General features: G+C 37.0%; 1 protein-coding gene across 2 annotated transcripts in view; it reads right to left on the minus strand.

The window, feature by feature from the left end:
• Positions 1 to 21,825, minus strand: part of Dok6 (docking protein 6) — a 452,112-nt gene that overhangs the window by 264,894 nt on the left and 165,393 nt on the right. For both annotated transcript variants that reach the window (NM_001191943.1, XM_087593279.1), the window contains exon 3: positions 4,730 to 4,844. In NM_001191943.1, coding sequence (NP_001178872.1) covers positions 4,730 to 4,844 — 115 coding nt within the window. The remainder of the gene's footprint in view (positions 1 to 4,729; positions 4,845 to 21,825) is intronic.

Below are 21,825 nucleotides of genomic sequence, written 5' to 3' on the forward strand. Positions count from 1 at the left end.
GAACAACAATACCAACCAACCAGTGCTCCCAGCGACTAGACCACCATCCAAAGACTACACATGGGCAGACCCATGACTCCAGCTGCATATGTAGCAGAGGCTGGCCTTGTTGGGCATCAATTGGAGGAGAAGCCCTTGGTCCTGCCAAGGCTTGATGTCCCAGTGTAGGGGAATGTCAGGGTAAGGAGGTGGGAAGGGGTTGGTGAATGAACACCCTCATAGAAGCAGGGGAAAGGGGCATAGGATAGGGGATTTTTAGACAGGAAACCCAGAAAGGAAATAACATTTGAAATGTAAATAAAAGAAATCCAATAAAAGAAAAAATCCAATAAAAGAATAGTACCTGACTAAACATTTGTTATCTATATGTTTAAAGGAATAGTTTTTGTTGCAATTAACATGGTTTTGTCAGAAGACAGATCATCTGCCTTGTGTCTTGTTATATTGAAGTCTTATATCAATGAACTACTCCATTTATTTTCTTTCTTTGCACCTATAATAAATTATTCATTCCTAGTTTATGACCTTTAGTTAGGTTAGGCCTTATTACAAACCTAGAAGAAATACTTTCCTTGATTGTAAATTTGTTCCAAGCCTGTTTCCTTTTCCTAGTACAATTAACCTGTGACACATAAAGACTTACAGAGATCCATTCACTACTTTTATTCTATAGGAGGTTTGAAATTACTTGTATCAATTTGGGAGTTCTACAGAATCATTATCAGGAATTATAAAATTGATTTGTCTAATACATGAAAGTTCATCCTCATATTCTTTCTGCAGATCTTCCCAATAGTGTGGGCCGACGCTCAGGAATCCTTAGGATATGTAATAGAGGCAGGAAAATGACATCACCATGGAGAAGCAATCCTAGGATGAAGTCTCTAGGGACTTTGTCTCTCGAGTGCACCCACAGCAGCCATGAAAAATAGTAGGCCATTTCCAGAAATCTCACTTGCTTACCATAGCCTTTCCTAAACGCCTTTTGACAGTCAAAAGTTAAAACATTAAGACATTATTTCTTATACTCCTTAAATGACTAACTGCTAGCAGGCTGCTTCATTCTCACATTAAAAGAATTTTTTAAAAACAAATGATACTTTAAAATAAGTCATAATTTAAATTAGTTCAAATTTCTATAAGTTTAAATAATTTGGATCTGTCTTTACAAGCATAGGAAATCGTTTTCTTAAATTAGACCACATTGTTTTAGAGAGCCCTTCATTTCTCAATAATATTATATGAACCATAAAACTATCATAAACTATTAAAATTTCAGGCCTGGATTGCTACTGAGTCTGTAAATCTACATATGACAAGCATCAGTATTTTTCAGAATGGATTGTGTATACAAGGACTGAATAGAGCTTTGCCTTGTGCTCTTGGAAATCATAGAGATTTTATTAGTAGCATTTTGATCAAACATTTTTATAATTAATAATGGTGAGATTAAAAACTATGAATATTCTTTGATTATCTTAAAATGATTAAAATTATTTAGTTTAAATAACATACATGAGGTTTTTACTGTGATTTTGTGAGCCCTTCATGTGGCAGTTCTGACTCAGAATGTTTTTGTTGTGAACGTGATGTCTAGGTTTTGAAGCTGTAAGGGCCAAAATACATTAACTGTGTCAGTAGCAGTTCCATGAAGCAGGTCTTAAAAGTGGGAAAAAGTCTAACGAGATATGTTGTAACATTTGAGTCCATATGCTTTTTCCCCTTATGATTCCATTTGGCATACATTTTGCTTAGATAAAAACCATGAGGCATGATATATTTTTCCACATTATAACAAAGGGCTTATCATTATGATGTATACTAGATTAGTCAGCTAAGTTAGAATATCAGTCTCCTTTTATACCAAGCTTTTTTTTCACCTACTTCCCTTTGGAATAAAGTCACAATGAATATATCACATTTGAAAAGTGATGAATTGCATGTCACTTTCTAATTAAAGGTTCTTCTGCAAGGAATATTTTTCTATCCCTGCCCACTTATTCGTTTAAACTTTTTATGTCAACATGGTCTCCAGATATTTATAACAGTTTATAATCCCACTCTATAATTGTTGCTCAAATTCTGTGGATTTTCCTGACTGGTACTCCTTTAAGAGTTTGTTTGATTAGTTAATTAATTAATTTCTGTAGTTTCAGCTTTATAAGATGCTCTGAGTTAACCTTGACTAGTACGTCCCTTTCATCCTAGAATCAGTAAGTTCTCTGTGAATCCCAGTTAACCCTTTTTAGAAACCAAGTTCTAGATTCTTAGTATACTTGGGCATTTATTTTAAATTCTGTTGTTTTCTGTCTCTCCTGGAAATTGCTTAAGTGCACAGTTTACTGAGAACTGTGCTCTGTTGGTACTGATCCTCATGTACTGATGTGATGCTCAGGCTAGAGGACATGGATGCTGCCTGTGTGCTGTCACTTTCCTCTAGGACACATTGCTGCGCTGATTCCTAGAGTTCAACTAAAATACTCATTTCAAGGTCAATACAAGAAGAAGCACAGATGCACACATGGGCTGAGTCTGGGTTATGAACATGAATGTTTCTGAATCACTGTACCAGTATTGAGACATGAAGAAGTTGGATGTTATCAGTCTAGGAATATGGCATGATGCAAGTACAGAATGCATGTGTAGTATTGACTTAATACAAAGTCACCAAAATGCCACTTAAGAACCAGAATACAAAGAAATATTTACTTTTCCTCTGTCCCTCTGGCATATATCCTTTATCAGATAGGGGAGGTGATCGTGGGTTATAAGAAAGAATGACATTAAGCAGCAAGAATCTTTGAGAAGAAACTGGGTATACATGTCCATATATTTGTCTGAATATTGTGTGATAGACTATTTCTGAAGAGATGAGACACACACATGCTAACTTATTCAAGACAGAAAGTCCATGAAAGATTAACAATTCCAGCAATGCCAAATTTGGGAAAGCAATGAGTTTTGAATTGGGGCTACAGATAAGAGTATGGGTGAGGAGATACAAGTATCAGGAATTATACAAAAGCAGCCATATCACCAGAAAGTTCACATCAACATGGGTGATGTCTTCAAAAAATGCAACTGTGGAGCACTCCATGGAGCCTACCATGGTCTAAAAAATGTTTTTTCAAGTTTTACTGGTGAAAGTCTCTATTCACAACAACTGTTCTTTCCCATTTACATTGTTGGGTAGAGACCCTCAATAACATTTCCAATTTTTTTCCATTTTCATCTATGACCTTTGGTGACCTTTTGTTTATCTCCTCTTTCCTCCTGGAGCAAACATTGCACCTTCTAGATAATGTGGCAGTTTGGAAGTACAGGACACACACTACATGCATAAGTGTAAATATTGAACACTCACTTAGTAACTTATAAACACCAGGGAATGTGTACTCACAATCATTTCAGAAAACTGAAGTGTGAAAATGAGCAATGTTGCATGCTTTCCCATAATTTTGAGCCCTACCTTGAAAAAAACAACGATAGGAAACTGGAGTGCGATTTATAGCTAATTAAATTACAAAAGCCATTTGACTAAATATGTAAAGGGACTTGAAGTATTTCTTCTATAAGACTAATAATAAGCCTCAGAGTCAAAAAGATAGTATATTGAATTCATTGGGAAATTAAAGGAACATAAACTTTGGGCTAATGTTTCTCCAAAAATTCCAAATAAGTTTTTTACTAAATCATCGTAAGTAACACCATTTTTTGAAAATTGACTCTACAGTTATTTATACATCTCCAATTCTGATTATTGTAAAGTTGTAAACACCAGGCAACGAAACATTAAAATTAGGAAAATTATTTTTGTTGCTTTTTAAAGACTACTGAAGGGCTGAAAATAAAGGTATCCAATAAATTAACTATTTGACAAATTGCAGTGCAGTGCAATGAAGCTCCTATAAAATTCGATAAGGAGTTATGAATCATTTCTATTGACATTATCAGTTTTAGTACATTTCCTTGTATTAATTAAATGTGTAAACCTTTAGCCACATTTTCCCTGGAAATGATACCAAATCTTCCCTAAAATCCTCATTCTTGTTTTAAGTTCACATCTCTCCAGGCTTTGGACATTTTGCCTGTATCCTTTCTATAAACCCCCCTTTTCATTGAGCTGAATCTTTAAAAGGCAATAGGCCAACTAATATGTTACACAGCACAGGGACTGCTCCATGAAAAATACTGCAGGTTCAAACGACAAACTGCCTGTGTCTCCATAATGTCAAAGTGTTTTATGAACTTAGATGCTAAAATTCAATCTAAAATATATTGACTTATAGTAGTATTCTGATTCCATGAAAGCAACACATTACTCAAAGTTATGATCTAAAGTGTCTTGGGTGAGCTTTCACATGTCAGCAATACTACTACACCAGAAAACGCTTCACAGCTATACTTTGCCAAACACAAAATACAAGTCACAAGCTGATCCTGAACATCTCCCAGGTATTGTCTACTAAATTCTCAAAGCTTGAACCAAAGACCCAGGAGTCTCAGACCACCGGGGAACAAAGCTTCAGACAAAGACAAGATAGCAGAAATCCAAAACATTTGTTTTTACAGCATATCAGTATGTTGAGCTTCTTATAAAGCTTTCTACCACACATTCTCATTACAATATGCCATCCTATTCAGACTTCCTTTGCCTTCATCTGTGTGAGTCATTGTCTCTGAAGCAACTCAATTTCCTCAAGCTGTAGATGGGTCTGAAATTGCTTACCTGACTCACAAGCAAATGTCTTTGACGTTTCGTCATGAAAGATAATTGCCACTGCATGCTTCTTTGTCTCTCGAGGCAGCCTGGTTATATTTTTGATGTTGTGCAGTTCAGTTACCTTAAAAGAGAAAAATATTTTTTCTTTTTACTTTTGAAGTCCTGGGGATAAGCCCCCAGAGTCTTGTTTGTGATAATAAAACATTCTACCACTGAGCTACATGTACAACAATTATTACTTTTTATTTTAATGGATTGCATATGTGCTACATACAGTGCTTTAAACAAAATGGCCAGTTATCTCTACCCTAAGCCCCTAAGCATTTTCCAATGGGACATTGTACTGAGTTTGAATTAATGCTATCCACATCAGTAAAAAAGAAAACAAAATGTCTTCCATTAAACTTTCATTTTTGGTTATATTTCATGTTGATTACTGTATTTGAAATAGTCTAATGATAATGCATAATAGCTTCCTGGCAGTTGTGCTGTTATTAAACTTGTATCCAGAATAAAAGAAATATCAATCTGGTACAAAGAGAGCTCTCCATTAAATATCTGTTGAATATTGATGAGGTTTAGTAACAAGTCTCTTCCCCAACACTCTCAGAACCACACAAGACTAAGTCACTTAGCATCAGACACTGTCTATGGGATAAATAAAAAATTCAACATTCCAGGTCTCCAGTGCTTGAAAGAATAGTTTTGGAATGTTGTGTATTGAGAGCATGAACACAAAAGGCATAAAGTTAATGATTGCTAGCTCTCTGGTACCAAGACCACTGAAGCAGTTTGAGAATGAAATTTCAGCCTGAGGCAGGGTATTAATGCATGCTGAACTTTCCTTCGTGATGTTTTTGTTTATTTATTACAAACAAAAATAACAAAAAACACTTGACAGCTTTGCACATGTGCATAGAACATTCTGGTTACTTTTCCACCTCTATTAAAAATTTCAATAGCCACATTACTATTGTGGGAATAGGCTTTTCCATGTTTAGGATTGTTAGCATATTTAGTATCTTGAACTTACACAACTTTGATTAGTCCTGATGAGTTAATGTTAGCTTTATCCTTGTAAGAAAGATAAGAAACTTGATGATCAGAAGATTTAACTGTCTTAGTTAGGGTTTCTATTGTAGCAATAGAAACAACATGACCCAAAAGCAGGTTGGGTATGAAAGAAAAGTTTTGTTTTGTTTTGGTTTGTTTTTGTTTTTGTTTTGCTTGTTTGGTTGCTTTATGCTTCCAAATTGCTGTTCATCAATGAAGGAGGTCAGGACAGAAACTTGCATAGGACAGGATGCCAGTGACAGGAGCTGATGCAGAGGCCATTGAGTGGTGCTGCTTGCTAGATTGGTTCCATTGGATTTCTCAGCCTGCTTTCTTATAGAATCCAGGACAACCAGCATAGGGTTGAACAGGCTACATCCTTCCCTATTGGTCACTAATTGAGAATATGCCTTATTGCCAGATCTCATGGAAGCATTTCTTCAACTGAGAGCCATTCCTCTCTTGATGACTCTGGCTTGTGTCAAGTTGACACACATAACCAGCCAGTACAATGACTAGCCAGTGATACAGGTGGAATAGACCTGGTTCTAATGTGCAGGTAGACACCCACCTTCTCTTGCTATTGGTCTTTAGAGTGTGATCAATGGGAAGAGTATCTTCTTTGATCAAATAACCTCTCTTCTGACTCACTAGTATAACAAAAATGCTTTTACTTTACCATACATACTTCAATTGTCTTGGAGAAGACTAATGAAGGAAACAAGCCTAATTCCATTCATAACTTAGAACCTACCAAATAGAGTTTAGAACCATTAAACTTAGAACTACTAAAATCAATTTTGTAGTGCTTTAAGCAGAATACACATGCATATGTCATATATTTCAAAATTTCTCCCTCATATTTGAAGATAACACTGTTAGCATAGACCAGGATTTCACAGTGTAGATCTAGTTAAAGTGGTCACTTCCTGACCAAAACCTGCACTTATATCATCTAAAATAACATATACAAAATAACACTATGTAATGTCATTTTAAGAGACTTATGCTCTACTTATTATCTATTCTTTGAAGATTTTTAGTGTCCTAAATTTGTAATACCACATGCAAATCACTATCAACTCTAAGAGAATTTTCACATATCATTATCAATGTTTGTTTTACTCTCTGCTTATGATAATCTTGATAAGGTTGATATGCAACATTAAAATGGTACAAACACTTTATAAAGTTGTCTTTATGTATAAGTGTGTATTTTGATGTGTGCATACACACTCCATCAATTTATAAATCTACCTATATATCATCTGACTGAAAGTCGGCAAGAACAACACACTCCAATTTCTTATTATTTTTGAAGAATAACACTTTGTGGAGAAAGAGAAAAATTCTTCTTTAGAACAGAGTCTAATATATTATAGTTTAACCACATCGAGCATGTTCTCACATAAGGTAAAACTTTTGGATTTTAAAAGGAATAAATAATAATTGAGTCAAATAATGTTTAAACCCATTTTGCTCTAAGATAATAAATTGAAGTTGTATTTGAGAAGAGATATTATTTCCAAACATTATTAATCTCACCTAAACAAATAATATCAGAACTGAGTCTAAAACCAAGGAATATGTGTTTTTAAGAATTTATGCAAAATGTGAGTATATAGTTATATACTGCTATAGAGATATATATTGCCTATATGTACTAAACAAATATATAAAAACACAATCTTATTGGGGCTTTTTATAAATATTTTATTTTTAAAATGTGGAATAATTCCAGAACAAATATTATGGACTTTATATATTTTTTAATGTCATACCAAAAGCTAATCAATTAAAGTGGTAGATGCATCTGAGATATGTCCTAATCACTAAGGAATGCCTAACATCAGTGCCCAAGCATTCTGACAGCTGATGCAGTTCAAACAAAGTGCTTACTCTACTGGAAAATTTACATTTAGAAATGCAGAAAGCCTTAGCAAGCAGTCCCCGTTCCTATGGTTTCTGGAATAAATCAGGGTTTTGTTGATCAACAGTGTGGTAGCTTAACCTCTTTCACTTAAGAATTTAAAGAGAGTTCAGGTCCCTGAACTGCATTTCCTTTCTCTTCTCCATTTTTGTCCCTGTAGTTCTTTTAGACAGGAACAATTTGGAGTCAGAGATTTTGACTGTGGGTAGTAACTCTGTCAAAGAAGGAACTCTTAACCTTAAGACATCAGATGGTTTTAAATCCCTGAGGAGAAGAAAGAGCTGCAGCTTAGTTTAGAAATAGTAATGTGGCAGTATATGGGATGGATGCCCAGGTGGGGCCGACTCTGGATGACCTTTCCCTCAGTCTCTGCTCCACACTTCCAACTTGGGATCCATCTCATGGGGGTGGGGCACCAAGGACTGACACTATAAATGATGCTATGATGTACTTATAGACAGGAAGGAGCCTGGCATGGCTGTTCTCAGAGAGGCCCAACCAGCAGCTGACTGAGACAGATGCAGATACTTACACTCAATCATTGGACTGAAGTTGAGGACCCCTATGGTTGAATTAGGGGGATGATTTAAGATGCTGAAGGGGAGAGCAACCCCATAGGAAGTCCAGCAGTCTCAACTAACCCAGACCATATGGCATTCCCAGAGCCTGAGCCACTAACTAGGAGCATACATGTGCCAATCCCAGGCCCCTGGCACAAGTGTAGCAGAGGTTATGCCTCAGTGGGAGAAGATGTGTTTAATTTCTCAAGATTTGAGGCCTCATGGAAGGGGGAGGTTTGGTGTGGTAGAGCAACCTCTCAGAGGCAAGGGCGAGGAAGAATGGAATGAGAAACTGTGGGAGGGGAAGTAAGAAGGGAGGAGGCAACACGTGGCATGTAAGTAAATTAACAACAACAACAATAATGATGATGATAATGTCCCTCATCTACAAGGACAAAAACTTTAAATGATAATTTAAATGATAATTATTTATGTAAATCTAGTCTCATGCAAATCTACCACTTTAACCTAAATATCCTAATTATCCTGAATATAATAGTGCAATTTAAAGGGTTTTTTAGCATTCTACTTGACACCCCTAGTTCCTATTTTTTTGAGTCAGATACAAAATCATTCTTCAAAGTCTTCCTGTTTTAATTTATTGTCCTCCTGCTGTGACAAATATTCTAGAGAAATTAGTTTTTTTTTTAATAGAGAGAAAGGGTTTTATTCCCATCTACAGTTCAAGGGTACAGTACATCATGAGCAGGATGTCAATGCAAAGCAGCAGAAGCTTGAAGCAGTGTAATATCTTTACCATCAGGAAAACAGATGAAAGTATGCAGTTCCTGGCCCACTTTGTCTTTGCATATCCCTTACTCCCCAGGGAGTGGTATTTCCCAGAATTAAAAAAAAGGTCATCCCACATCAATTAAAGTCATCAGGATAATAATTTACAGTTATCCCCAATAGCTCATTTTCCAATTAATGTTAACCGTCACACTTTCTGAGAGACTCGTGCAAAGGAATAAATTGTTCCTAACGGGTCTTTCATTTTGTCATTTCATCTTCACCTACTAGGTGTAGTCTTGGCTTTGTATGAGTTCTGTTCATTTCACACTCATGACTTAGTAGTTGAAGACAGCGATTCCGTTAATTCATGGCCTCTATTTTTAATTCTTTACACAGACTTCAACACAGAATTTTTAATGGGGGGCTTTTGATCACTTTCTCTTCGCTATGAAGGCCAAAAGAAATTTGAAAACATTTGGTGAAGTAAAAATGTGAAAAGCATGACTTACCTTCTTGAGATCCATGCTCAGAGGAGAACATGTGTAGACATTTTTTTAAATAACCAGATTAATGGTCAGTTTTACCCCTTAATATAATTTTAATAAGATAAAACCCTTACAGGTGTGCCCAGCTGCATGGGCTTTAGTTAATTCTAGATGTGTTTAAGTTGACAATGAAGAGTAGATTTCTATTCTCTCCTATCTTGCTACAAATAAGAAATGTTTCTCCCCTCTTCAGCACATGTGATTTGTAGACATTTTAACAGTTATAAATAAATAAACAAACAAATAAACAAACAAATAACTAACTAAATAAATAAATAAATAAATAAATAAATAAATAAATAAATAGAAAATATCAGGGGAAATCTGTTCCTACAGTCCACATAGGTAAATTCGGTTGTACTGGGACTGTCAGTGAACTGAAGGGATTTGCTATGTTCTGGGAACAAGGTGATGTTTTCTTTCAATGACCCTTTGAGTTTTAAAATGACTTTATTTACATGCATAATGTCATTCATAATAAATAAATTAATACTAAATAATCAATTTAAAATTCATCATAACATTTATATTATGTATCTTTGCTTTAGATTGGTGGCAAATTAAACTAGATATAAGAATGTAATGTCAATACTGCTTTTAAAAACTGTAGGTACATTTTTTACACATGATTATGTGACAAGTATGATCATTAAAAACAAATACTTTACGGTTTACTTCATGACAGGTAAAAAAAGATATCTACCCATATAAGTGTTTAAAACTTCTTATGATAAACCTGTCTCAGGAAAATCTAAGAATGTTTATTTTTAGATTGAAAATAGATTCAAATTGGCAGATAAATCACATTCTTCTCCTTCATCCTCTTAATGAGTATTATTCCTGCACTTTACCAATCTTTCCCAATTATTTCAATTGAGGAAGTTATTTTATATTTTTCTTTTGTTTTGTTTTGTTTTTGAGAACAAGAGTTTAGAGCTGAGTTTCACAAAATTTTATTGGGATAGAAAAATCGATTTTGTAGTAATAATATATGGGAATTTTATGATTTATTATTACTACAATGATTACCTCAATTAATAAATGTCACTGTCTCTATATTCTATTCCCAAGATTTCATAATAATAATTTAAATATTTGCATCACTTTGCACAGTAAAGTGATTCAGACACTTCATATGCTTCAGTAACTTCCTGACAAAATTTCCATTGAAATATTTTGGTTATTTTTCAACAACTATATTTGTATTCATTTCCCAGTAACTGCTTCCTTAAAATGAACTCTTTTCTCAGATAAATATGAATATCCTTCATTTCAAAAAATGTAATTCATTCTTATATACACTTTTGACATACATCATGTGCTCTGACTCATTTTTCTCATAGGTATGTTCCTTTATGAATATTTGAGAGTGTTCATTACCAGTATCTACAATATTTCTCTTGTATATATCTGGCCAATGTGAAATATTTTAAATACTATACTACATTATATAATACAAATTGAGAAATGAGTCATTATTGATGCTGATATGTTATAGCTGACACTATCTGAAATTTGACCTCTACGTCTATGTGCATCTGAACATTCAGCAACCACAAACTGAAAATGCCAAAAAGTATATTATGTCTTTATGGAGCATCTAGGCACTTATTATTACTTTGAAATCCACATGCCACAATGATATTTACATGGTATTTAAATGATAATAGGTAGGGCAAATAACTTAGAAACCAGGGAGTGTTATTAGGCCCTGTTGGAGTAGGTGTGTCACTATGGGTGTGTGTTATAAGGCTCTTATCCTAGCTGCCTGGAAGTGAGTATTCTGCTAGCAACCTTCAGATGAAGATGGAGAACTCTCAGCTCCAGCTGTACCATGCCTGCCTGGATCCCACAATATTTCTGCTTTGATAATGGACTGAACCTCTGAACCTGTAAGCCAGCCCCAATTAAAAGTTGCCCTTTTTAAGACTTGCCTTGGTCATGCTATCTGTTCACAGCAGTAAAACCCTAAGACAGAAGTTGGCACTAGGTAGGGACTGTGGTATTGCTGTGATAGGACTGGCCATGCTTTTGTTTGGAAGGATGTGGATTTGGGGACTTCGTGAAATGCTTCAAATGAGGCTTAATGGGCTATCCTTGTAGGAATATGGAAGACTTTTTTGCTGAGGGTAACTTGAATTGTGGAAGTCTGGCTCTAGAGTTTTCAGAGGAGAAGAATTTTAATATGTGGCCAAAGGACTGTTTTTGTGATATTTTGGTGAAGAATATGGCTGCCTTTTGCCCTAGTCTGGAGAGTGTACTTACAGCTAAGGTAAAGAGATTTATTAACTGCATTGACAAAGGAAGTCTCAGAAACATCCAGCACAGACTGTTCTCTGGTTAAGTTTCATGAAGAGTGTTTTGAAAAAGTGTAGCAAGCTGAGCAAGGAAAAAAATATAAAATACATGGTTTAAATAATAAAGTGGCTCTAGGAAGTAGAGTAAAGCTGAAGCCTATGTTCTAGGAGATAGAAGATTAAGGGAATAGGACTTTGGGGCAAGATTCTACACAGCTAAATTTAGATCCATGCATGGTGGTACACATCTTTAATCCCAGGAGATAATACCAAACAGATCTCTCAGTTCAAGGCTAGCCTGGGACAGAGCAAATCCTAGGTGAAGAAAAGCTTAAGTCCAAGTGTGGTAGTATACATCTTTAAGTCCAGCATTGCTAAATTTGAACAAGAAGGGGCCATGTTCCTGCCCCAGCAAGCAGCAGACCACAGCAGTTTCACCCATTTGGAACTGGCCTTAGAGTCAAGAATAGAAGAGACTACTGGGACAATTGATTCTGGTTAGCCAGAACTAAGAAATTAGTGGTGATTAAGAGGATACCAGCATCACTTAGGTGAAATCTTCAGGAAAGTGTTTTCTGACAGCCCAAAGAAGTTGTGTTCCTCCAATAGCCAAGGTTGTACCTCCTGCAGCAGTTGTACTTGGTAATTTGTAAGAGTCAACCAGGTGGTACTGGTTTTGAAGGCATGAAGGCATCATGAAGAACAGTTGAGGCTTGGCACTGTGCGAGGGCATGGAAGGCCATTGGTGAAAGTGCAGCCTCAGTTACAGTTGATGGCCCAGGACTGAAGGGGTTAGGCAAAGGAGTTGAGGCTTGGCCCCATGAAGAGAGCCTATGAGAGGCTATTGGTGAAGCCTAGTTGCAGCAGAAGACCCCAGTATATTGGAGATGCCAGTATCATGGGAAGATCACCAAGAACAGCAGCTGCAGTGGAGTGGATCAACCTGAGCTTAGAGTGCTACAGAGGGCAGAGCTGGAGAAGTGACTCCAGCCCTTTGGAGGAGCCCAAATTATGTGTGGATCTCAGACATTTAAACAAACTGATTCTACCTTCTACACAATTAGACTAAATTTAAATGGTTTTAAGCTAAGAAGAGTGTGAGAATTTGTTAGGCAAGACCCGGGAAAGAAATATAGATGTATGTGTTTATTTTATGATAACTTTTAATATTTTATCTCAAAGTTAACTTTCTTAAACAAAGTAAAAATGAGAGAAAGTCATGAAAATTTATATATGCCCTATACTCTTAACAAGAGATACATCTTTCCTTGCTTCATGTTCCTTAAAGCCCTGCGTTTAATTTTTTCTTTGCTTTTGTTAACAAAATCTCCCTGTAGCTCTCTCATGTAATTTCCCCAGAGCCTGGACCAGTGACTGATGCACAGTCACAGGAAAAGTGGGGATCCACTCAGGCAAGACCTCCCTGTCAACAAGCTTTGTCAGTATTTCAGTCCTGTGGGAAAGACAGTGGCAAGGTGACAAACTATAAAGCTTCTTTTAGAAAACAAACCTGCTGATATTTGATGGGATCAACAGCAAGGTTGACCTGCTACTGAGCTGGTGTGCTATTTTTAATTAGGGAGCTGGTTACAAGGAGTGGGGGACATGTACCTGAAGAACAGGTCATTCCAAGATGAGGATGAGAAGGACTAAATATTGCTCCAGAGGGTCTGGTGACACACTATTCCTTGTGCATACCCAATAATTGCTTTTGATTATAGTTTGATTTTGTTAGTATAAAGCAGAGAAATGATGCTATATGGGATTTGATAGCAACCTGAAAAGCTAAGCAAAAGAACCCTGGGAAAACTATTTTGAGTAGTATACTCTCCCTTGAATAAAATTATCAGATTATATTACAAATACTTGTTGGCAAAATTCTTTTCTATCTTTCCATGATCTATGGTTTTAGACTACAAAGTTTTCATGGGAACATCCCAAAATATGTGCCTTATGTTTGAGCATATTATGTTAATTATTACTTTGTAGAAACTGGTTCTTAATGACACTTTTGTAATCAAGACATAGGAATACTCAATGAAGGTTCAATGTTTAAAGCATGTTTCTGACATTGGACAAAAACTAAAATAGTGTAACCAGGATTGCTGGCACTAGAACTATTATCACAGTAATAGGGCAGGATAGGTAGCAATAAAAAAATTATATCTCTAGTGGTTTGCTGTAAATGTTCTTTCAGTTGTTGGACAGAAACAAGATTGACTGGAGAGATGGCTTGGTACTCTTCCTTCCTTCCTTCCTTCCTTCCTTCCTTCCTTCCTTCCTGCCTGCCTGCCTGCCTGCCTGCCTGCCTGCCTGCTTGAAAAGTCCATTTATTGATTGATTGATTGAATAATTTAATTTACATTTCAAATGTTATCCCCTTTCCAGGTTTCCCTCCATAAACCTCCTATCCCATCCCTCCTCCCCCTTCTTCTATGAGGGTGTTACCCCACCCATCCACCCACCCTTTCCTGCCTCCCTGCACTGACATTCCCTTATACTGGGGGATCAAGCCTTGGCAGGACCAAGGGCTTCTCCTCCCATTGGTGCCCAACAAGGCCATCCTCTGCTACATATGCAACTGGAAACATGGGTCTATCCATGTGTTCTCTTTGGGTATTGGTTTAGTCCCTGGGAGCTATGGTTGGTTGGTATTGTTGTTCTTATGGGGTTGCAAACCCCTTTAGCTCCTTCAATCCTTTCTTTAACTCCTCCAATGGGGACACAGTTCTGGGTTCAATGGTTGGCTGCAAATCTCTGTATTTGTCATGCTCTGGCAAAACCTCTCAGGAGACAGCTATGTCAGGCTTCGGTCCACATGCACTCTTGGCATCTGTAATATTGTCTGGGTTTGGTAGCTGTGTAGGTTACATGTTTGTTTCCATGCACCCATATCAGCTGGCTTACAACCTTGTCTGTAACACCAGCTCCAGGAGGATATGCCATCTCTAGCTTTTGTGAGCATTTACAGACACATTCACTTAATTAAAAATAATAATCATTTAAAAATACACAGGAATATAATTATTTGCAGACTATGACTATTCATATTATAACAGAAGTCTGAGAAAATGAAGCATAGTAAAATATTATATTATCCAATATTAGTTTTCAAATTCATATCTTAGTTGCATGGATGTCCTTCTAATTTGGCTCTTTGTGTATGATTATGTAGTTGTTAAACGTAGCATAGTAAAGAAAAGGCATCATGAATAGTTTATATGTAGCGCCAATTCCCTAATACAATGCTATTTTCTTAAAAATCAGATTCTATAGAAACACATTGCTTCACCCAGGAAATTATACTGGCAGGGAGAACAGGAAAGGAAAATGTGATGTTACAGTTAATTGCAGGAGACTAAATTAGCTCATCTTTAATAGAAAGTTAAGTGGATTATGTATCTCTTTCATAAGCAAACAGATGAAACTGTTAAAAATTCAATTAATTTGGTCAAGACAATTTATATCATCTAAGTAGACCAAACCATATATATCTACTATAAACAGAAAAAGAAATGAATTTTTCCAGAATAGGTGGAGTACTTTCAAAATTGTAAAAGTAACAGGTTGCAGGCACCTTTAGTAAATTTAAAAGGATAAAATTATTCCATTGTTTATCATTAACATAATTAAAATTAATAAGGTATACATAGATAAATTAAATGGTATATCCCTAAAGAATGGGTGAGTTAAAAGGAAATTAGAAGCCAAATGGAAAAATGAGTGGTAAAGTCAAAAAACAGTGAAATCAAGAAAAAATAATAAAGCCACAAATAATAAAATCAACTTCTAACACGTTAGATTAGACAAGACAAAGGTAAACTAAGTACCAAGTGATAGAGGAATGAACAAGGACTCTAGTCACCAATAGAAAGCATACACTTGACTGCATACTAATAGGTATCTGCAAAAACATAAAATATTATCATTGTTAGCAAAAAATACGCAAAAATTGTATACGAATATGTACATCTTTTGAAAGCTCACAGTCACAGGATTTCAAAACAGAGTTTTATAAATATTTTAAGAGATTGTGAGCCAAATATTCCAGAAAATAACGAATATATTTAGATCTTATAATATGTGACTTTCAATCCATTTTAAAATATTTTAAAATTTATAGCTACATTTATATTAGAATAAAACCCACAAAATACAAATATGAAAAAGCACTTATTGTGGGAGAAAATATAAAGATCAGAATATGTATGAATATACTTCACAAATTTTTAGATTATTCTTTCAGGAAAATCATCATGAAAAAAAACAATACTTTCTATTAGAAAATGCTTTCTGGACCCGCGGATCCCGGCCCGCAGCAGCTCTCTGCTCCCAGACCCGGTGAGAGAGAGACCCAACCGCCTGGTCAGGTGGGCACTCCTGAGGCTGCAGAGCGGAAGAGACCACCAACACTGCTCACCCCTGCCCACATCCCTGGCCCAAGAGGAAACTGTATAAGGCCTCTGGGCTCCCGTGGGGGAGGGCCCAGGAGCGGCAGGACCCCTGCCAGAGACACCACCGGACCCTGAAGGAAACAGACCGGATAAACAGTTCTCTGCACCCAAATCCCGTGGGAGGGAGAGCTAAACCTTCAGAGAGGCAGACAGGCCTGGGAAACCAGAAGAGACTGCTCCCTGCACACACATCTCGGACGCCAGAGGAAACAGCCAAAGACCATCTGGAACCCTGGTGCACTGAAGCTCCCGGAAGGGGCGGCACAGGTCTTCCTGGTTGCTGCCGCTGCAGAGAGCCCCTGGACAGCACCCCACGAGCAAACCTGAGCCTCGGGACCACAGGTAAGACCAAATTTTCTGCTGCAAGAAAGCTGCCTGGTGAACTCAAGACACAGGCCCACAGGAACAGCTGAAGACCTGTAGAGAGGAAAAACTACACGCCCGAAAGCAGAACACTCTGTCCCCATAACTGACTGAAAGAGAGGAAAACAGGTCTACAGCACTCCTGACACACAGGCTTATAGGACAGTCTAGCCACTGTCAGAAATAGCAGAACAAAGTAACACTAGAGATAATCTGATGGCGAGAGGCAAGCGCAGGAACCCAAGCAACAGAAACCAAGACTACATGCCATCATCGGAGCCCAATTCTCCCACCAAAACAAACATGGAATATCCAAACACACCAGAAAAGCAAGATCTAGTTTCAAAATCATATTTGATCATGATGCTGGAGGACTTCAGGAAAGACCTGAACACACTTAGGGAAGCACAGGAAAACATTAATAAACAAGTAAAAGCCTACAGAGAGGAATCGCAAAAATCCCTGAAAGAATTCCAGGAAAACACAATCAAACAGTTGAAGGAATTAAAAATGGAAATAGAAGCAATCAAGAAAGAACACATGGAAACAACCCTGGATATAGAAAACCAAAAGAAGAGACAAGGAGCTGTAGATACAAGCTTCACCAACAGAATACAAGAGATGGAAGAGAGAATCTCAGGAGCAGAAGATTCCATAGAAATCATTGACTCAACTGTCAAAGATAATGTAAAGCGGAAAAAGCTACTGGTCCAAAACATACAGGAAATCCAGGACTCAATGAGAAGATCAAACCTAAGGATAATAGGTATAGAAGAGAGTGAAGACTCCCAGCTCAAAGGACCAGTAAATATCTTCAACAAAATCATAGAAGAAAACTTCCCTAACCTAAAAAAAGAGATACCCATAGACATACAGGAAGCCTACAGAACTGCAAATAGATTGGACCAGAAAAGAAACACCTCCCGTCACATGATTGTCAAAACACCAAACGCACAAAATAAAGAAAGAATATTAAAAGCAGTAAGGGAAAAAGGTCAAGTAACATATAAAGGGAGACCTATCAGAATCACACCAGACTTCTCGCCAGAAACTATGAAGGCCAGAAGATCCTGGACTGATGTTATACAGACCCTAAGAGAACACAAATGCCAGCCCAGATTACTGTATCCAGCAAAATTCTCAATTAACATTGATGGAGAAACCAAGATATTCCATGACAAAACCAAATTTACACAATATCTTTCTACAAATCCAGCACTACAAAGGATAATAAATGGTAAAGCCCAACATAAGGAGGCAAGCTATACCCTAGAAGAAGCAAGAAACTAATCGTCTTGGCAAAAAACAAAGAGAATGAAAGCACACAAACTTAACCTCACATCAAATATGAATATAACGGGAAGCAATAATCACTATTCCTTAATATCTCTCAATATCAATGGCCTCAACTCCCCAATAAAAAGACATAGATTAACAAACCGGATACGCAACGAGGACCCTGCATTCTGCTGCCTACAGGAAACACACCTCAGAGACAAAGACAGACACTACCTCAGAGTGAAAGGCTGGAAAACAACTTTCCAAGCAAATGGTCAGAAGAAGCAAGCTGGAGTAGCCATTCTAATATCAAATAAAATCAATTTCCAACTAAAAGTCATCAAAAAAGATAAGGAAGGACACTTCATATTCATCAAAGGAAAAATCAACCAAGATGAACTCTCAATCCTAAATATCTATGCCCCAAATACAAGGGCACCTACATATGTAAAAGAAACCTTACTAAAGCTCAAAACACACATTGCACCTCACACAATAATAGTGGGAGATTTCAACACCCCACTCTCATCAATGGACAGATCATGGAAACAGAAATTAAACAGTGATGTAGACAGACTAAGAGAAGTCATGAGCCAAATGGACTTAACAGATATTTATAGAACATTCTATCCTAAAGCAAAAGGATATACCTTCTTCTCAGCTCCTCATGGTACTTTCTCCAAAATTGACCATATAATTGGTCAAAAAACGGGCCTCAACAGGTACAGAAAGATAGAAATAATCCCATGCGTGCTATCGGACCACCACGGCCTAAAACTGGTCTTCAATAACAATAAGGGAAGAATGCCCACATATACGTGGAAATTGAACAATGCTCTACTCAATGATAACCTGGTCAAGGAAGAAATAAAGAAAGAAATTAAAAACTTTTTAGAATTTAATGAAAATGAAGATACAACATACTCAAACTTATGGGACACAATGAAAGCTGTGCTAAGAGGAAAACTCATAGCGCTGAGTGCCTGCAGAAAGAAACAGGAAAGAGCATATATCAGCAGCTTGACAGCACACCTAAAAGCTCTAGAACAAAAAGAAGCAAATACACCCAGGAGGAGTAGAAGGCAGGAAATAATCAAACTCAGAGCTGAAATCAACCAAGTAGAAACAAAAAGGACCATAGAAAGAATCAACAGAACCAAAAGTTGGTTCTTTGAGAAAATCAACAAGATAGATAAACCCTTAGCCAGACTAACGAGAGGACACAGAGAGTGTGTCCAAATTAACAAAATCAGAAATGAAAAGGGAGACATAACTACAGATTCGGAGGAAATTCAAAAAATCATCAGATCTTACTATAAAAACCTATATTCAACAAAACTTGAAAATCTTCAGGAAATGGACAATTTCCTAGACAGATACCAGGTATCGAAGTTAAATCAGGAACAGATAAACCAGTTAAACAACCCCATAACTCCTAAGGAAATAGAAGCAGTCATTAAAGGTCTCCCAACCAAAAAGAGCCCAGGTCCAGACGGGTTTAGTGCAGAATTCTATCAAACCTTCATAGAAGACCTCATACCAATATTATCCAAACTATTCCACAAAATTGAAACAGATGGAGCCCTACCGAATTCCTTCTATGAAGCCACAATTACTCTTATACCTAAACCACACAAAGACACAACAAAGAAAGAGAACTTCAGACCAATTTCCCTTATGAATATCGACGCAAAAATACTCAATAAAATTCTGGCAAACCGAATTCAAGAGCACATCAAAACAATCATCCACCATGATCAAGTAGGCTTCATCCCAGGCATGCAGGGATTGTTTAATATACGGAAAACCATCAACGTGATCCATTATATAAACAAACTGAAAGAACAGAACCACATGATCATTTCATTAGATGCTGAGAAAGCATTTGACAAAATTCAACACCCCTTCATGATAAAAGTCCTGGAAAGAATAGGAATTCAAGGCCCATACCTAAACATAGTAAAAGCCATATACAGCAAACCAGTTGCTAACATTAAACTAAATGGAGAGAAACTTGAAGCAATCCCACTAAAATCAGGGACTAGACAAGGCTGCCCACTCTCTCCCTACTTATTCAATATAGTTCTTGAAGTTCTAGCCAGAGCAATCAGACAACAAAAGGAGATCAAAGGGATACAGATCGGAAAAGAAGAGGTCAAAATATCACTATTTGCAGATGACATGATAGTATATTTAAGTGATCCCAAAAGTTCCACCAGAGAACTACTAAAGCTGATAAACAACTTCAGCAAAGTGGCTGGGTATAAAATTAACTCAAATAAATCAGTTGCCTTCCTCTATACAAAAGAGAAACAAGCCGAGAAAGAAATTAGGGAAACGACACCCTTCATAATAGACCCAAATAATATAAAGTACCTCGGTGTGACTTTAACCAAGCAAGTAAAAGATCTGTACAATAAGAACTTCAAGACACTGAGGAAAGAAATTGAAGAAGACCTCAGAAGATGGAAAGATCTCCCATGCTCATGGATTGGCAGGATTAATATGGTAAAAATGGCCATTTTACCAAAAGCAATCTACAGATTCAATGCAATCCCCATCAAAATACCAATCCAATTCTTCAAAGAGTTAGACAGAACAATTTGCAAATTCATCTGGAATAACAAAAAACCCAGGATAGCTAAAGCTATCCTCAACAATAAAAGGACTTCAGGGGGAATGACTATCCCTGAACTCAAGCAGTATTACAGAGCAATAGTGATAAAAACTGCATGGTATTGGTACAGAGACAGACAGATAGACCAATGGAATAGAATTGAAGACCCAGAAATGAACCCACACACCTATGGTCACTTGATTTTTGACAAAGGAGCCAAAACCATCCAATGGAAAAAAGATAGCATTTTCAGCAAATGGTGCTGGTTCAACTGGAGGGCAACATGTAGAAGAATGCAGATCGATCCATCCTTATCACCCTGTACAAAGCTTAAGTCCAAGTGGATCAAGGACCTCCACATCAAACCAGACACACTCAAACTAATAGAAGAAAAACTAGGGAAGCATCTGGAACACATGGGCACTGGAAAAAATTTCCTGAACAAAACACCAATGGCTTATGCTCTAAGATCAAGAATCGACAAATGGGATCTCATAAAACTGCAAAGCTTCTGTAAGGCAAAGGACACTGTGGTTAGGACAAAACGGCAACCAACAGATTGGGAAAAGATCTTTACCAATCCTACAACAGATAGAGGCCTTATTTCCAAAATATACAAAGAACTCAAGAAGTTAGACCGCAGGGAAACAAATAACCCTATTTAAAATGGGGTTCAGAGCTAAACAAAGAATTCACAGCTGAGGAATGCCGAATGGCTGAGAAACACCTAAAGAAATGTTCAACATCTTTAGTCATAAGGGAAATGCAAATCAAAACAACCCTGAGATTTCACCTCACACCAGTGCGATTGGCTAAGATCAAAAACTCAGGTGACAGCAGATGCTGGCGAGGATGTGGAGAAAGAGGAACACTCCTCCATTGTTGGTGGAATTGCAGACTGGTAAAACCATTCTGGAAATCAGTCTGGAGGTTCCTCAGAAAATTGGACATTGAACTGCCTGAGGATCCAGCTATACCTCTCTTGGGCATATACCCAAAAGATGCCTCAACATATAAAAGAGACACGTGCTCCACTATGTTCATCGCAGCCTTATTTATAATAGCCAGAAGCTGGAAAGAACCCAGATGCCCTTCAACAGAGGAATGGATACAGAAAATGTGGTACATCTACACAATGGAATATTACTCAGCTATCAAAAACAACGAGTTTATGAAATTCGTAGGCAAATGGTTGGAACTGGAAAATATCATCCTGAGTGAGCTAACCCAATCACAGAAAGACATACATGGTATGCACTCATTGATAAGTGGC

Source organism: Rattus norvegicus, chromosome 18 (assembly GCF_021556685.1).
Source record: "Rattus norvegicus strain SHRSP/BbbUtx chromosome 18, alternate assembly SHRSP_T2T, whole genome shotgun sequence".
Lineage (NCBI taxonomy): Eukaryota > Metazoa > Chordata > Mammalia > Rodentia > Muridae > Rattus > Rattus norvegicus.